The sequence below is a fragment of the Camellia sinensis genome, chromosome 6 (assembly GCF_055761805.1).
Source record: "Camellia sinensis isolate YWXY chromosome 6, ASM5576180v1, whole genome shotgun sequence".
NCBI classification, from domain to species: domain Eukaryota; kingdom Viridiplantae; phylum Streptophyta; class Magnoliopsida; order Ericales; family Theaceae; genus Camellia; species Camellia sinensis.
Genome location: NC_138966.1, coordinates 117,268,449 through 117,284,531, shown reverse-complemented (window position 1 = coordinate 117,284,531; position 16,083 = coordinate 117,268,449). Strand labels below are relative to the sequence as shown.

The window sequence follows — 16,083 nt, the reverse complement described above, 5'->3', positions numbered from 1 at the left end:
TTTATATTTTAAGCAACTTTTATTTTTTATTTTTTAGATACACCTAATTTAAATATACCTAAAAAGTATAATATTATGTGATTTTTTTTTAAATTCACCAAATACAAAAATACCAAAATTCAATATTATTGTAATAAATATGAATGGCGATATTTGTTAATACTATAATAAATGTGGGTGAATAGACGGGAAAAAAAATGATGGTAGAAATAAAAAAAAAAAATTCTATTTATATATCAAAATTTATAAAAAAAAATATCATAAAAATATTGTGATGGTAATGCTGTCGTTAATATAAATCATGTTTATAGGTGTTTTATTTTTAAAAGTGAAAGGTCACAACTAAGTTATATCATTGTATTTGAAAATTTTATATAAAATTTATGTTTGTATATCCTCATTCAATAAGAATATGTTCAAATAGAATTTAATAATGAAAAGTTGTATAATATAATCATGATGATAAGAGAAGAAATGATAAAAAAAAATAACAAAATAGTCATTTATAAAATTTTAGAGTATGACATCAACAATTCAGAGAATAATTTATAATGAGATTACAAATTTTAAAGAGAAAAATACAATTTTTCAAATATAAAAAATTTGTATTAAATAAAAATCTCATGAGATATCAATATAATTTACCCTAAATTGTAATTATTAAAGTGTTAAAGCTTTTTTATCAAATTGTAATTATTAAAGTGTTAAAGCTTTTTTATCAAACTTGTAATTATATTATTTTTAAAAGATGAAACTGCGGTGTAATTTCTCCATTTTTAAACATAATTTGGAGGCTCGAGATGCTATCTTTTCGGCTATATGCATACATTTATTGTGATGGTGGAGGGGTGACTATGCAGAACTGATAAAGACCCTCAGTTGAGGTGATCCTCACCATTTCCACGTACACATGGGCAAAGAAGAGGAGGATAAAAAAAATAATTTAAACCAATCAGTATTTATTGGAAGTGATGGGGGTCACCCCTAGGGTCTCACTCATTCTTGAGTGACTGGCCATGGAAGGTTGTTATATGGGAAATGATCCAAAGCCCCAAAACCCCCAGCACCCCCCACACCAGTCCCGCTACGGACCACTAGAAGACGAGCTCTAAAACAAGCTCTAACCAAGTGGCATGTGAGGCGTGAAACTGAAGGCCATTTGCATATTAAATGCGTGTGTTTCACGCACTGTAAAAAAAAAAAAAAAAAAAAATCCCGCACAAATGTTGATCCACCGAGCTCATGTATATAGAAGAAAAAAAAAATTTTCCCGCACATTTGATCTGAGCTTCTCTTCCACCGTTTCGTCGCCTCCACCGTCCGGCGTTTGCCCTCTCCTCCACCGTCCGGCGTCAACCCTCTCCTCCGTCGTCCCTCTCCTTCACCGTTTGGCGTTTGCTGTCTCGTTCGGCATTTGTAGATCTGTCCTCCGCCGTTCGTCTCCTCCACCGTCCGACGTCTTCTCCCTCCTCCACCGTCCGGCGTCTTCGTCGGAGTTGGACTTCCATCTGGTTAGTTTCTATCTCCTGTTTATAAATATGGAAAAAAAAAAAAAAAGCTTTGGTCCAAACATAGCAAGATAAATGTTTACAAGTTCAAACATCTAGGTTTGGTCCAAACATAGCAAGATTGGTTTGGTACAAACAGAGTTGGACATAGCAAGATAGATATGAAAAAAAAAAAAAAAAATACAGAGTTCAGAAATCCCCTATTTATAAGTTAGATGTTTATAAGTTCAAGATAGATGTTTAAAAAACAATTCAAGAACGATGTTTATAACCATATTTAAAAAACAGGTTTGAACTCAGATGTTTATAACAGTTAAAAAAACAGTTGAAGATAGATGTTTATAAGTTTATGAAACATTTGAGTTAATGAAACCAATGGTAGTTCCTTGAAGACAACCATGGGACTAATTTCAATCCTGTTTGCTTCCATTTGACATTGATTTACTTGATTAACTATTAGACCCACCACTTGATTAACTATTAGGTACCATTCACACCACTAAATACATACACCACCACCAATCAGTAGAAGCAAACTACCACCATGGCATTTCCATTTGGTCAGATAGATATGAAAAAAAAAAAAAAAAAACACAACACAACACAACACAACATAACAATTCAGTTTTGGTTTAATCTGTTATACTTCAGGTCCAAACATTAATCTGTTAATCAGTTTTGGTCCAAACATTGGTTTATACTTCAGGTCTATTATTCAATTATTATTAATTTTGGTTTATACTTTAGTTTTGGTCCAAACATTGGTTTGTACTTGAAGTCTATTATTCAGCTGTTATGCTTCAATTTTGGTTTACACTTCAAGTCCATTATTGAAAGTTTAATCTGTTATTAAAACACAATAATCTTTTATTAATTTTGAAAGTAATCTGTTATTAATTCTTGAATAATCCATTATTATAATAATCTGTTATTAAATCATTTGATTTCATTTTAATTTTTGAATGAGCAGAAATGGAGATTAATTCAAATACTGTTGAGAATCCTGTATTAAATGAGAGTGAAGAAGTTGAGGAACCTAAGAGGGGTATGTGTTTCACCTCAAAGCAAGAAGCGTACACATTTTATGCCAAATATGCTAAACATGTTGGGTTTTTTATAGCTTGTAAAACACAAGTTATCGGCGATGATGGGGAATTAAGATACTTTGGGATTGAATGTTCTCGATCGGGGAAGAGAATTAAAAAATCAGAACTAAACCCTTTAAAGCCATCTCTATCCACAAAAATTGATTGCAAAGCAAGGGTACGAGCAAGCCTACAAAAGGATGGGAGATTTATGTTAACCACAGTTAACCTTGAGCATAATCATGACTTGATCCCCATCAACTCACGCCATTTTGCAATGAATAAGAAAATCCTTAGTCCTATGAAGAGAAGATTAGAAATTAATGATCAAGCAGGGATTGGGGTGTCTAGGAATTATAACTTAATGGTTGTTGAAGCTGGAGGTTATGAGTCTTTAACATTTGATGAGTGAGATGCAAGGAATTACATTGAGAGAGCTAGAAAATTGAGGCTTGGAGAAGGAGATTCCGATGCACTTCAAAAGTATTTTTTGAGAATGCACGCACAAAATTCGAGTTTCTATTATATGATTGATGTTGATATTGACTTTCGCATAAGAAACTTGTTTTGGGCGGATGCAATGAGTCGGGCAGCTTATGAAGAATTTGGAGATGTTCTTTTATTTGACACAACTTACCTCACTAATAAATATGATATGCCATTTGCTCCGTTTGTAGGAGTTAACCACCATGGACAGTCGATTTTGCTTGGTTGTGGTCTATTATCTAGTGAAGACACTGATACATTTGTTTGGCTATTCAAATCATGATTAAATTGCATGTCAGATCATCCTCCAAAAGCTATAATAACTGATCAGTGCAAAGCTATGCAAAAGGCTATAGAAATAGTCTTCCCCAATACTCGACATCGATGGTGTTTATGGCATATCATGAAGAAGATTCCATAGAAGTTGAAAGGGTATCCCCAATATGAATCCATGAAGATGGATTTGCAAAATGCAGTCTATGACACTTTCACAAAAGATGAATTTGAGATGAAATGAAAAGAGATGATTGCAAAATTCAATCTTTATGACAATCAGTGGTTGGGGGTGTTATATGATGAGCGATATCGATGGGTTCTTGTCTATGTCAAAGATATTTTTTAGGCTGGCATGTCAACGACACAACGAAGTGAGAGCATAAATGACTTTTTTGATGGATATGTCAACCCAAAGACTACATTAAAACAATTTGTTGAACAATATGACAATGCCTTGAGAAGTAAGGTAGAGAAAGAGAAGAAAGCTGACTTCAAGTCTCGGCACAAAGTCTTTGATTGCCTAACTGTGTATGGTTTTGAGAAACAATTTCAAGATGCGTACACCAATGCAAAATTCAAAGAAGTTCAAGCTAAGATGAAGAGTTTAGTTTATTGTCAACCGTTTCTTATCAAAGAAGAGGGTTCAATTTGTACATATTTTGTGAAGGAAGCCGTGGTAGTTTTTGGGAAGATGAAACATGTGGACTTTGTTGTCTATTCTAATTCGACAGAATTTGATGTGCAATGTATGTGCCAATTGTTTGAATTTAGGGGCATCATGTGTGCTCACTCACTCGTTGTGCTCATTGCAAGATGCATAAATAAGGTTCCAAATAAATACATTCTACCACGATGGAGAAAAAATTTGGATAGAGGGTACACATGCATAAAAACCACATACACTGGCTTTGGGGATGATTTCAATGCAAAGGTGTATGATAAGATGAATAGAAAATTGATTGGCATTGTACAATTTGCTGGAAACTCTGAAGGGAAAATAAAACTTATTGACCGTGGGTTGGATGAAATCAAGGCGAAAGTGATGAAAGATGATGAAGGTAGGTGGGAGTAATGTAGCACCTTCGACTAGTGATGTACCACCTATTACTAGTAATGTCCCATCTTCCTCGATTGGCAGCATTAATAGAAAGGCAATCAGTCATACCAAGTTGTTTAGTCCTTTGGTTGCTCGCCGAAAAGGTCGTCCAGTTACTACAAGAAAGGTCGCCAAAGTAAATCAAATAGTCAATCGGTTGAAGGCAAGCAAAAGAAAACATAACAAATCAAAGGTAAATTGATTGTTTTCATACATATCCATCCATTTTGTATCATTACTCTCTATTCAACTCATATTTTATTGTAATCATGTCATACATTTGAGCCATTCATTAACCTTTGTCAATATAGGGTACTAAGGTGATTGGAGGTGAAGGTGAAGGTGAAGGTCAATGTCAATCTCAACCTGAACGTAGTGCACGTAGAGAGCTTTATCCTTATATGGTTGGCATGGAAAATAGTATGTGTGTGCCGGTACGTGTACATCGAGCAAATTGTTTTTCAATAATATTTAGCAAAATGGTTTAACATTTCATTTTAATTGAATAGGGACACATGGTTAATGCTATTGGAGGCACATCTCTCACCCCGGCAAGTGTGGACATTATGAGAGAACAAAGTTTCATGAATGTCCCAACTCAAATTTATGGAGTTGGCACATCTCTGACCCCGTCAGACTGTATTGGAGGCACACCGGAATTTATGACAACTCAACAATCCATGATTGCTACGCATCAAATTTATGGAGCTGTACCGTTTTCATTTGTTGACTTGAATGTACAAATGGACCGCAATGACCATGGTGGTAGTTTTCGTTAGTTGGAAAGTTGTAATTGTAATGCCTTTTATGTGACTAAACTTGGAGTTTATTTTGTTTTGAATAGTTTATTTAATGTATTTTTGGTTAAGAACAAATTGATGTTGTTCACTCCTTTGTTGTTATAGTTAATGTTCCCAATTGATGTTATATTTGTGCTCTGTCTGTTACAGATTTAATGTGTTCCAAAATCTGTGTTTGAAAAAATCTGTCTCACAAATGTGTTCCAAATCTATATGAAAATTTTGTTACAAATTTGTTCTAAAATTATGTCTGCAAATCTGTCTTCAAAAACCTGTGTGGTAAAATCTGTCTTCAAAAATGTGTGGAAAAAACCTGTCTTCGAATCTGTCTTGAAAAATCAGTGCGAAAAAAATGTCTTCAAAACTATGTAAAAAACCAGTGTTCAAAAAAGCTGTCTTGAAAAACCTGTGTGGAAAAATCTGTCTTCAAAACTGTGTGAAAAAACCTGTCTTTGAATCTGTCTTGAAAAACCTGTGTGAAAAAAAAAAATGTCTTTAAAACTGTGTCAAAAACTAGTGTTCAAATCTATGTTGAAAATCTGTCTTCAAACCAGTGTTCAAATCTGTGTTGAAAACCAGTGTTCAAACTGTGTGAAAAACCAGTGTGCAAATCTATGAAGCACCTGTGTTCAAATAGACAAATACATCTTCATACATAATATGTGTTCAAAAACAGACAAACAGTCCAAAATCTGTCCACAATCAGTCCAAAATATGTGTTCAAAAACATAAACAAATAACTTTTCATAATAATCAGTCCAAAATCTGCCCAAAATCTGTCAAAAATATGTCCAAAATATGTGTTCAAACACACAAACAAATAACTTTTCATAATAATCAGTCCAAAATCAGTCCAAAATCTGCACAAAATCTGTCCAAAATTAACCCAAAATCTGTCCAAAATCAGCACAAAATCTGTCCAAAATCAGTCCAAAATGTGTCCAAAATCAGCACAAAATCAGTCCAAAATCAGTCCAAAATGTGTCCAAAATCAGCACAAAATCAGTCTAAAATCAGTCCAAAATCAACCCAAAATCTGTCCAAAATGTGTCCAAAATCAACACGAAAAGTGTCCAAAATCAGTCCAAAATCAACCCAAAATGAGTCCAAAATCTATTCATAATATATGTTCAAACAGACAAACAAATAACTTTCAAAGTTCCAATCAGATAACAAACAATCGACATGATTACATATTCATACTTCTCAATCCATAATTGTAATATATCATAAATCTTCATACATATCATTTTCATAATTAATATAACACCAATTACATGTTCTAACTTCTATAAAAATTATTACATCTTCATAATTAATGTAACACCAATTACAAGCAAGATGAAGATCCCATTAATACAACACGAATTTCTATTTATGCCTCTTTGCAAGTTTTGCATCTGCGCATTCTGAAATTGAAGTTGTTCGCTTTGAAATCGAAGATGTTCGCCCATACTTTGAAGTTGTTCGCTTGTTCTTGTTTCGTTCTGTCTCCGAAATTAGAATAATTGCTTTTTCCGACATTGAGGACAATTTCTGTTGCAAAATGTCAATTGATCTGATGTACTGGCGTTAACACTTGAAGTTCACATCTGCAAAAATATGAATCAAAATCTCAATCAGTTAGTGTATTAGTCTTAGGACTGTTTAACTTGCTAGAAACAAAGGTGGTTCCTTGAAGGCTAGGGGTGGCCACTGTTTGGGCCATAGGTTATGGCCAATCAGAATGATTATAACATCATGCTGGGCATGCACTTTTAAATGCAATTGGTCTTGTGTGTAGTGGTTGTGAGATGAGCTGTTGGAATATGTCTCAAATTCCCTTGAAGTTGGGTTTAGTAGATATTATTATTCCTCATCTACCAATAAAGTTAACTAGAACTCTATAAATAGGTAACCAGAGAGACATGGAATTTATTGCTGTAAGTTGGAATTTATTCCAGAACTTGTGGAAAATTTTAAATCATGTAAATAATTCAATCAACACAATCATGTTTATGCTGCAAATTCTTAAGTTTAGTGTCTTCTATTCTTGCTGTTCTCATACTTTTTTAATAATTAAAATATTATTAGAACGGTTTAGTAGTTTTTTCATAACTGGTATACTTAACTATACTATTAAAAAGTGAACAACTTAAGTGCATTCAAAGCTATGGCCTTGATATGTCATATGTGATATCAGTTATTAGTTGAAGTGTTAGTTCACCCAAAGAAATCAGAGTGCTGACCTCTACAAGGGCCACATTCTACATATTCTTGGTGAAACCTAGAATATGAACCAAACCCTGATTGGCTTGTTTTTTCTCTGTTCATCAATGCTCCTATTTTGCTCCCAGTTCAAAGTTTTAGACTTCGAAAAAAAAAAAAAAAAAAGGCTGTTTGGCTATGTATTGCAGGGCCAGCTTACTCGAGGTCCCAAACCAAACTGAATATACATATACACATACATATATCTTACTCAAGTAAAGAAGGTACAATCTATACAGAAGTAAGGCTAAATCTTCTAATAGATTAATAGGATTTTAAGTTAATGGTTAAGTGTACATGTGCCTAATAATGTTGACTATTGACTCCAGTAGTTTATAGGTTGGCATGTCCCTCTAATTTGTACATTAAAGACTTGTTTAAGGCATAGCATCTTGCCAAAAAAAAAAAAAAAATTAAATACTAAAAGCTCGAAACAATTAACAATACAGGGCTTGTATTATTATTTTCTGTTTACTAGTTATGCATAATAATTCCTTCATCCCTTTTATAAAAAGAGAAGAAACCATTATTGTAATAAATTTGGGTGGAATTGGATTTATAATCCATGAGATTCATCAATTTGGTGTTTAGTTTATTATAGGAAGTACTTACTTGATTGTAACCATTAATCCCATATGCTTGCAAATCTAAAAAAATCTCATTTGCATGGGATAAATAATTTAAGAATATCGAGAATTGTTGAAATTATCTAGACACTTAATCAAATGACAATAAATGTTTATATTAGGTGAGGTTCAACTGTCCAATGCGGAAAGAAAAATAGCATGCAGCTGATATGTTCCCAAATGGGAACTCAGAAAATGGAGAACTTAAGTGCATTCAAAGCTATGGCCTTGGTACATATACACACACATATATCTTACTCAAGTAAAGAAGGTACAATCTATACAGAAGTAAGAGCTTCTTTAAAATATGTGGAACATAATCCAACCAAGTCCAAAAAAAGACTTGAAGAGGATAGCAGCATTGTTGTCTTGCATCATTCATGACAAATAGTCTTCATTCCTCAATTCAATAGGCCTGGATAGGCACTATGCAAGTCTTCTACAATTGGCCCAACTAAGCTGTGTCTAGCTTTAGTAACTGTTCTAATTATGGCATTCAAAATATTAACTAGTAGAAAATAGTAAAACCAATAATCGAACCAAGCCAACTTGGTTCTCTCTATAATCTCTCCTCTTTGTCTCCTTCACTTCCACTCTTCCTCAGCTACTACACATAATGAATAGTCAGTGATCTTGCATTTCCAGCAATCACAAATCACAAATATAATATAATTTTGTAGTTATTGTTTATTGAATTATATATGTTTGGCTAAGCATAATTAGAAATTTACAACTACACAGATGCTCTATAGAATCTTGTTTTCTTTGGGACATTTGACTTGTTTGTTATAATTTTCATCATAATCATATTCCTTCATTTTGTAAGGAATCAAAGACTTTAGAAACTTATTAAAATGGTTACCTAAACATATGTATGTGTTCAAGAATTTTTTTTTAACGGTTTGGCAAATGGGTTTTCTTTATTTTCTCTGTTTTTTAGAACAAAAATCAGTTTTCAATAACAATACCCAAGTTGACGGTGTTTGGCAGACTTTTAAAAACAATTTTTTCTTCTCGGAGTTACGAATTAACAAGAAAAATGCACGCTTAGTTTAGTCACCATAGAGTGATAGATTGGGTATGGATCTAGCTTTGACATTATTGCACCAAGTCCCTTTGATTCTAACCCACTACTTCAAGATTGGTAAACAAGAGTTTGGCTAATTCTAAGAACTGTTTAGAAAATTGAATTTAAAAATAACTAGTACGAAAGATGACAATGTAAAAGTAAAATTAAGGAGCGTGGGTTTTGTTGGAAATTTGAACTCCTGAACATAGGTGGAAGAAAACACAAACCAAGAGTAAAAAAATTGGAGAAATTATGTGGTTTGTCAATATCTTGCAAGATCACTGACTAGTCAATATTTGTGATTTGTGATTACAGTCTCTCCAATAAACTCAATTGCCTAAAGATTTCAATACAACACATAATGACTCTAACCCATCAATCCAAAAAATGAGGTAACCCATTACAAACAAACTTTCGACTGTTCTTTTTCCTCTAAACAAACTGACTTCAATTGAAATGTGTTGTGAATTTTTTTTTCAATTAAAGTTGAAATGTGTTGAAATGTTCTTTTTCCTCCACACAAATTTTTTTGAATTTGACAAACCTTAGGGTCACTGTTCTCTCAATAAGTTGCACAGAAAAAAAAATTAAAGTTGAAAATCAGGGCGTATGTTGAAAGAACTCGTTTACCAATCTTGAAAAAATCAGGGCCTATGTTGAAAATTAGGGCGTATGTTGAAAAAAAATTAAAGTTGAAAATCAGGGTCACTGTTCTTTTTCATTGAAGCATTCAAGAAAAATTAAAGTTAAAAATATTTTTTTTTTTGGGTCCAAAATCACTCCAAAACCAGTCCAAAATCAAAATCAAATTCGTCCTAAACAGATGAAATCAAAGTGTGACACAAATCAGGGCATGAAATCAAAGTAAAAAATCTCAACAAATCAGGGCGTATAGATATAGATATATAAATATATATATATATATATATAGAGAGAGAGAGCTGACCTGTGCAGACAGATCTGTGAAGACGGAGAGAGACTCGATCGTCGTCAGTCGTCTTCAGAAGCTACGCTCGTCGTTCTAGTGAGCAGCTGCGCTCGTCGGGATTGTAAAAGCTGCGTTCGTTGGGAGCTCGTCGACAAAGAGGCACAGCAAAGAAGAGAAGAGAAGAAAGAATAGAGAGAGAGAGTCTTCAAATGTTTTGTGCAAATGAATTTGAAATTTGAAATGAATAAGAAAGAGGGAGAAACGGGCGAGTTTGCCTCAGCTTTCCACATTGGCAGCCACGTCATTAGTGCCGATTTAGTGATCACGTTTTAGAGGTCAGAAGCATTTTCGCCTCCCACACATTTGTGGAAGAGGAGAGGAGTGGAGAAAAATATATATATATATATATATAATGTGTGGTCACTAAGGGTATCTGCGGTTTGGTTTGGAACGGTTTGCGGTTCGGTTTGGACTTGTCCGCATCTATGCGGTCTGGGAAAAAGTCAACCCGTAATCGCATGCAATGCGGTTTGCGGTTTGTGCGGATAGGGTTTGCGGATGTGCAGGCGGTTTGCGGATTGAATTTTTTTTCAAAAATTATTTTTAAACCCTTTTTTTTTCTCCCATTTTGTCAATCTTTATTTTGGACCTTTTTCCTCATATTTTCTAAAATGCTCCAACATTAATAATTAATGAATTAAAACTTATAAAAAACTTATAAAATAAAAAACACAACAAATTCAATTCGTAACCTAAACAAATCATTCAAAATCTACATTCATCATTAACTTGCATTTATCCTACATTCATCATTCATAACCCAAATAAAAAAAATCTTACATTGAAAATTCTACATTCATTATTCCTCACCCAAATACAAAAAAAAAAAAAAAAAAAAAGAAAGTAATTCTTCATTAACTTACATTCATCCAAAATGCAAAAGAAAAAAAAAAAAAAAAAAAAAAATTCATTAACTTACATTCATCCAAAATCAAAATGCAATTAAAAAAAAAAAAAATTTGTTGTCAAACTTCATTCAATACAAACCCATGAAATAAAATAAAAACATTTCAATTCCAATCCTTCATTCACATGTTGTCAAACTTCATTCACATCCAATCCAACTTTCACAAATTCCAATTCCAATTCTAATTCCATGCATTTGGTTGATGAACCCTACACAAAAACAAATTAAAAAAATATAAACTTTAATCTTCAATTATAGTAAGAAATGAAAAGATAAACAAATGTCTATCTATTGCATCTCAATATAGTAAGAAAATGTGTTGAGTATATGAAAAAATTACCAATGAGTAAATGGATATTAGAGATCAATTATAACATCAACATTATAGGTTGAAGTTGAAGTTAAAGATGAGCTTGACTCCAAAGTACCTAATCAAGAGTCAACAAGAGAAGATTAATAAAACTTACATTAGAAATGAACAATACAAATAAAAATGAAGATAAATAAATTCTCATTTACCCGAGTCATATTGCTCAAATTCCTCCACATCATCCATCGCTTTTCGAAGAGAAATTGGAAAGTTATTTCGAAGCCAATTTTGAGTACATACAAGAGCTTCAACCATAGAAGGCGAGAGTGAACTACGAAATGGCTCAAGAATACGCCCTCCCGTACTAAAAGCCGACTCCGATGCAATAGTAGAAATAGGCATGGCCAACACATCCCTTGCAAGTTGTGATAACACCCTATATTTGGTTGCATTCACCTTTCAATAATCCAAAATCTCAAATGTTTGATTCTTTGCAAAATGTTCAACCTCGGATAAATATTGTTCCAATTCCGACTTAGATCCACTAGTGCATCGCCCCTCCAAATAGGAATTAAATTGGAAATCAACTAAAGAATAGGGATCATCATCATCATCATCTTCCACAATATTCACAACTTCACTCACACTTGGAAGTTTCTCATTTGAAGGATAAAGTGTGACATAATGGCTATACAAACGACTCAAACAACTCTTAACCTTGTCTACCATCTCTTCTACCTTCCTTTTATCTCCAAGAAATAAATTGAAAAAACAAAACTCCAAGTATGTCATTTTTTTGGTAGGATAAAAAACCACCGCAACGTACAACAACAAATTGATTTTACTTCCATCCCCCCAATACTTGCTAAACTTTAGCTTCATAGTCTTTGCCATTGTGCTCAAAGTATCATCCTCCTCCAAAATTAATTGGTTAATTTTGCTTTCAATAACAAAAATCTCTTTGTAAAAAGCATTGGAAGTAACAAAGATCGACCCCGGAAATTTCTTAGTTGCAACATAAAATAATTTTAGAAACCTTTTTCCAATCTAACTCATTCAGGCTTCTTCTTATGCCACCATCAACATCCTTGAAATAAGGTTCAAAGTTGGAATCCACAAACTTCAATCGGCTAAAAGCCTTCTCATATTTTTCGGCGGCCTCTAACATCAAATAGGTAAAGTTTCACCTAGTTGATACATCTAGGCATACAAGAGCCTTTGAATCAAGTTTGAGTGTGGCAGCACACTTCTTAAAAACATCATGCCTATGAGGAGAAGACCTCACATATCTCACCGCAAGTCTAATGTTGGCAATAGAATCATCCATTTCTTTCAACTCATCACTCACAACGAGATTAATAATATGTGCAAAACAACGCATATGAATAAACTCATGTTGCAAAATAGTCCCCTTCCAATCTTTGGTTATCGTTTTCAAATATTGAATGGTAAGATTATTATAACTAGCATTATCAACTGTTAAGGTGAATATGCTATAAATGTTCCACTCAATCAAACACGACTCAATTTTTCGACCCAATGTTTCTCTTTTGTGATCCTCAACTTGTTGAAAATTTATAATTCTTTTTTGAAGTTTCCAGTTATCATCAATGAAATGAGCAGTCAAACACATGTAACACAAATTTTGAATAGATGTCCAAGTGTCCGTAGTAAAGTAAATTCTACGACTCTTCATGGCCTTCTTTAACTTATCCCTTTCATTCTTGAATATGTTGAGCACTTCTCTAGATATGGTTTGACGAAGGGGAATTGGTGTGAATTTAGGTTGCATGACATTACAAAATCTTCTAAACCCAACAACCTTCACAAATCTAAATGGCAACTCATCAATGACCACCATCTCCACAAGAGCCCTTTTACAAGTCTCAAAATTAAAAATTGTTGCTACAACCTCAACACCCTCTTCATTTTGTTTCGATTTAAGATTTAATGTTCGTTGACCATCTGTATCCCTATTTGGATATTCTTTACAATTGGGTGCATGACTCCTCAAATTGTTAGTCCCATGAAGTCTAGAGTCAGCCATATACTCTTTCTTATAATATTTACATATGGCTCTACACTTCCCATCGGTCCCTACAACCTTGTCAAAATGATCCCAAATTGTGGATGGTGCTTTGCCCCCTCCACCCTTACTCTTTCTCTTTAGGGGTCTAGAAGGCTTAGGTTCAGGTTCAAGTTCGGGTTCGACTAAGAGGGGATTCATTTGAGAATTACAGGATTCCGGAGGTACAAGATTGATTGCGGGAGATTGAATACTATCCTCCATTTAAACTGGATTACAAAAATACAGACACAGATTCAATTTTAATTTCAATAACAGATTGAATTCCAAAATTATACAGACACAGATAGATTTAATTCAAAAAATTAAATAACATATTTAAATAATAGATTTAAATAACAGACATGTTTAATAACAGATTTAATTCAACAGATTTAATTCCAAAAGCTAACAGATTAAATCAAATTAAATCAAAAATTAATTCCAAAAAACAAATTTAATTTTAATAACAGATTGAATTCCAAAAAAAACATCTGATTCAATACAGATTCAGCAAATTTTAATTTTAATTTTCATAACAGATTCATTACAGATTGAATTCAATACAGATTCATCACAGATTTAATTCAATCCAATACCATAGATTTAATTCAAAAAACACAGATTTGTTGCAACAAAAAAAATAAAAATAAAAATAAACACAGACAGATCTATGAACTGATGCTCCATTTTATTCAACAGATCTAATTCCAAAAGTTAACAGATTGAATCAAATTAAATCAAAAATTAATTCCAAAAAAGAGATTTAATTTTAATAACAGATTGAATTCAAAAAAAAAAAAAACATTTGATTCAATACAGATTCAACACATTTTAATTTTTATTTTCATAACAGATTCATCACAGATTGAATTCAATACAGATTCATTACAGATTTAATTCAATCCAATAGCACAAATTTAATTCAATTCAATACCACAGATTTAATTCCAAAAACACAGATCTGTTGCAACAAACAAAAAAATAAATAAATAAACACAGACAGATCTATGAACTGATACTCTATTTAATTCAACAAATTTAATTCCAAAAATTAACACATACATTAAATCAAAAATTAAATCTGTGATGAATCTGTGATCCAAACAAACACAGACAGATCTGTTGCTAAAAAAAAAATTAACAGATCTGACATGTTGCAAAATAAATCAAAGATCGGGGAGAGTGAGAGAGAGAGAGATAGAGAGAGAGGCTTACTTGTGAGGTCGATCGGTGCTATGAGAGAGTTGGTCGATCGGTCGATTTTGCGATAAGAGAGAGTCGATCGGTGTAGATGTAAAACCAGAGAGTGAGAGACTGTGAGATGAGAGAGTGAGGGAGACAGATCAGAGACAGAAAGATCTGATATGTTAAGAAAAAAAAAACCAAAGATCGGGGAGAGAGAGAGACATAGACAGAGACTGAGATTCAGAGAGGAGCTTACCTATGAGGTGTGCGATGAGGTTAATCGGTCGATTAGTCCATCTTGCGACGAGAGAGAGAGTCGATCAGTGGGTGAGTGCAGATGAAAATCGCGAGAGTGAGAGTGAGAACGAGAGACAGACTGAGATAGATGGAGTGAGAGATTGACAACGATTGATTGGGGTTTTTTTTTTTTTTGAACGGTCAGATTTGAAGGAAAAAAAAAGGAAGGGTTTTTTTGAATGGTTAGATTTGACTAAAAAAAAAAAGAGAGTTTTATGGAGGCGGGTTGAGTGGGTGCGGGTTAAACCCGTAACCCGCCCGCAATCCGAAAATTAGATAAAATCCAAATCGTACCCTACCCTAATGTGTTTGCGAAATTGCCCATACGTGCGCGGTTAGAATCGGGTAGGGCGGTTTGGACGGGTCGGATAACCCTATGCCCAGCCCTAGTGGCCACAAATCAATTGGAGGTTGTGGGGGTCAAAAATGGTGGGGTCTCAAGTATTTTTCGTTGTTATGGTGGTTGATATTAGCAGTAGGTGGTGGTGGAAGGTGGATCACAGTGGATGAGATGTTTTGGTAGGTAAAATATGAATAGGATTAGGAAAAATGTAAGAGTAATAATATACTTATTTAAAATTTGTTAACAATCTGATTAAAAACATACATGTTCAAATATTATTAGATGTTTAATTTTATTTTATTTTTGACTCGTATTTTTAGTAAAATTATCAATAAAATTGTTAATATATGTAGAATTATTCAAAATGTAATATGATAAATTTATAGAAAAGTTTGGGCTCCAAAATATTAAGGGGTAAACTAATATATTTTAATAATTGGATTTACTTCTCATCAAGTTCTATTGAAAATAAGTTTGACTACAATCATCGCTAAAAATAATTTTTTGGGACTTTTTTCACATGTCGCTAAAAATTAATAATTAGTGAATTTTTTTTTATTTTGTCACGATTTTTATTGTCGCTAAAATTTACAATTAGTGTCATTTTTTCGTGATAAATTTTTCAGATTGTCACTGAAAGTTAAAAATTAGTAACGTTTTTTGTGAGATTTTTTTTAAAACTATTACTAAAATTTTGACAATTCTTAAACTGTCATTCAAAATTAACAATTAGTGACTTTTTTTTAAGAGTGTATGATAAAAAAATACCATTAATTATCATAAGATGATAAA

At 33.0% G+C, this 16,083-nt stretch overlaps 2 protein-coding genes across 2 annotated transcripts; one reads left to right on the top strand and one right to left on the bottom strand.

The window, feature by feature from the left end:
• Positions 1-2,480: 2,480 nt before the first annotated feature.
• On the top strand, positions 2,481-3,005 carry LOC145793527 (protein FAR1-RELATED SEQUENCE 5-like). Its single transcript, XM_082876375.1, has one exon. It carries the CDS (start codon positions 2,481-2,483, stop codon positions 3,003-3,005), a length of 525 nt encoding a protein of 174 aa, XP_082732501.1.
• A 9,576-nt stretch (positions 3,006-12,581) lies between these two features.
• Positions 12,582-13,688, bottom strand: LOC145793526 (zinc finger BED domain-containing protein RICESLEEPER 2-like). Its single transcript, XM_082876374.1, has one exon. The coding sequence runs from the start codon at positions 13,686-13,688 to the stop codon at positions 12,582-12,584; it is 1,107 nt and encodes a 368-aa protein (XP_082732500.1).
• Positions 13,689-16,083: the final 2,395 nt, after the last annotated feature.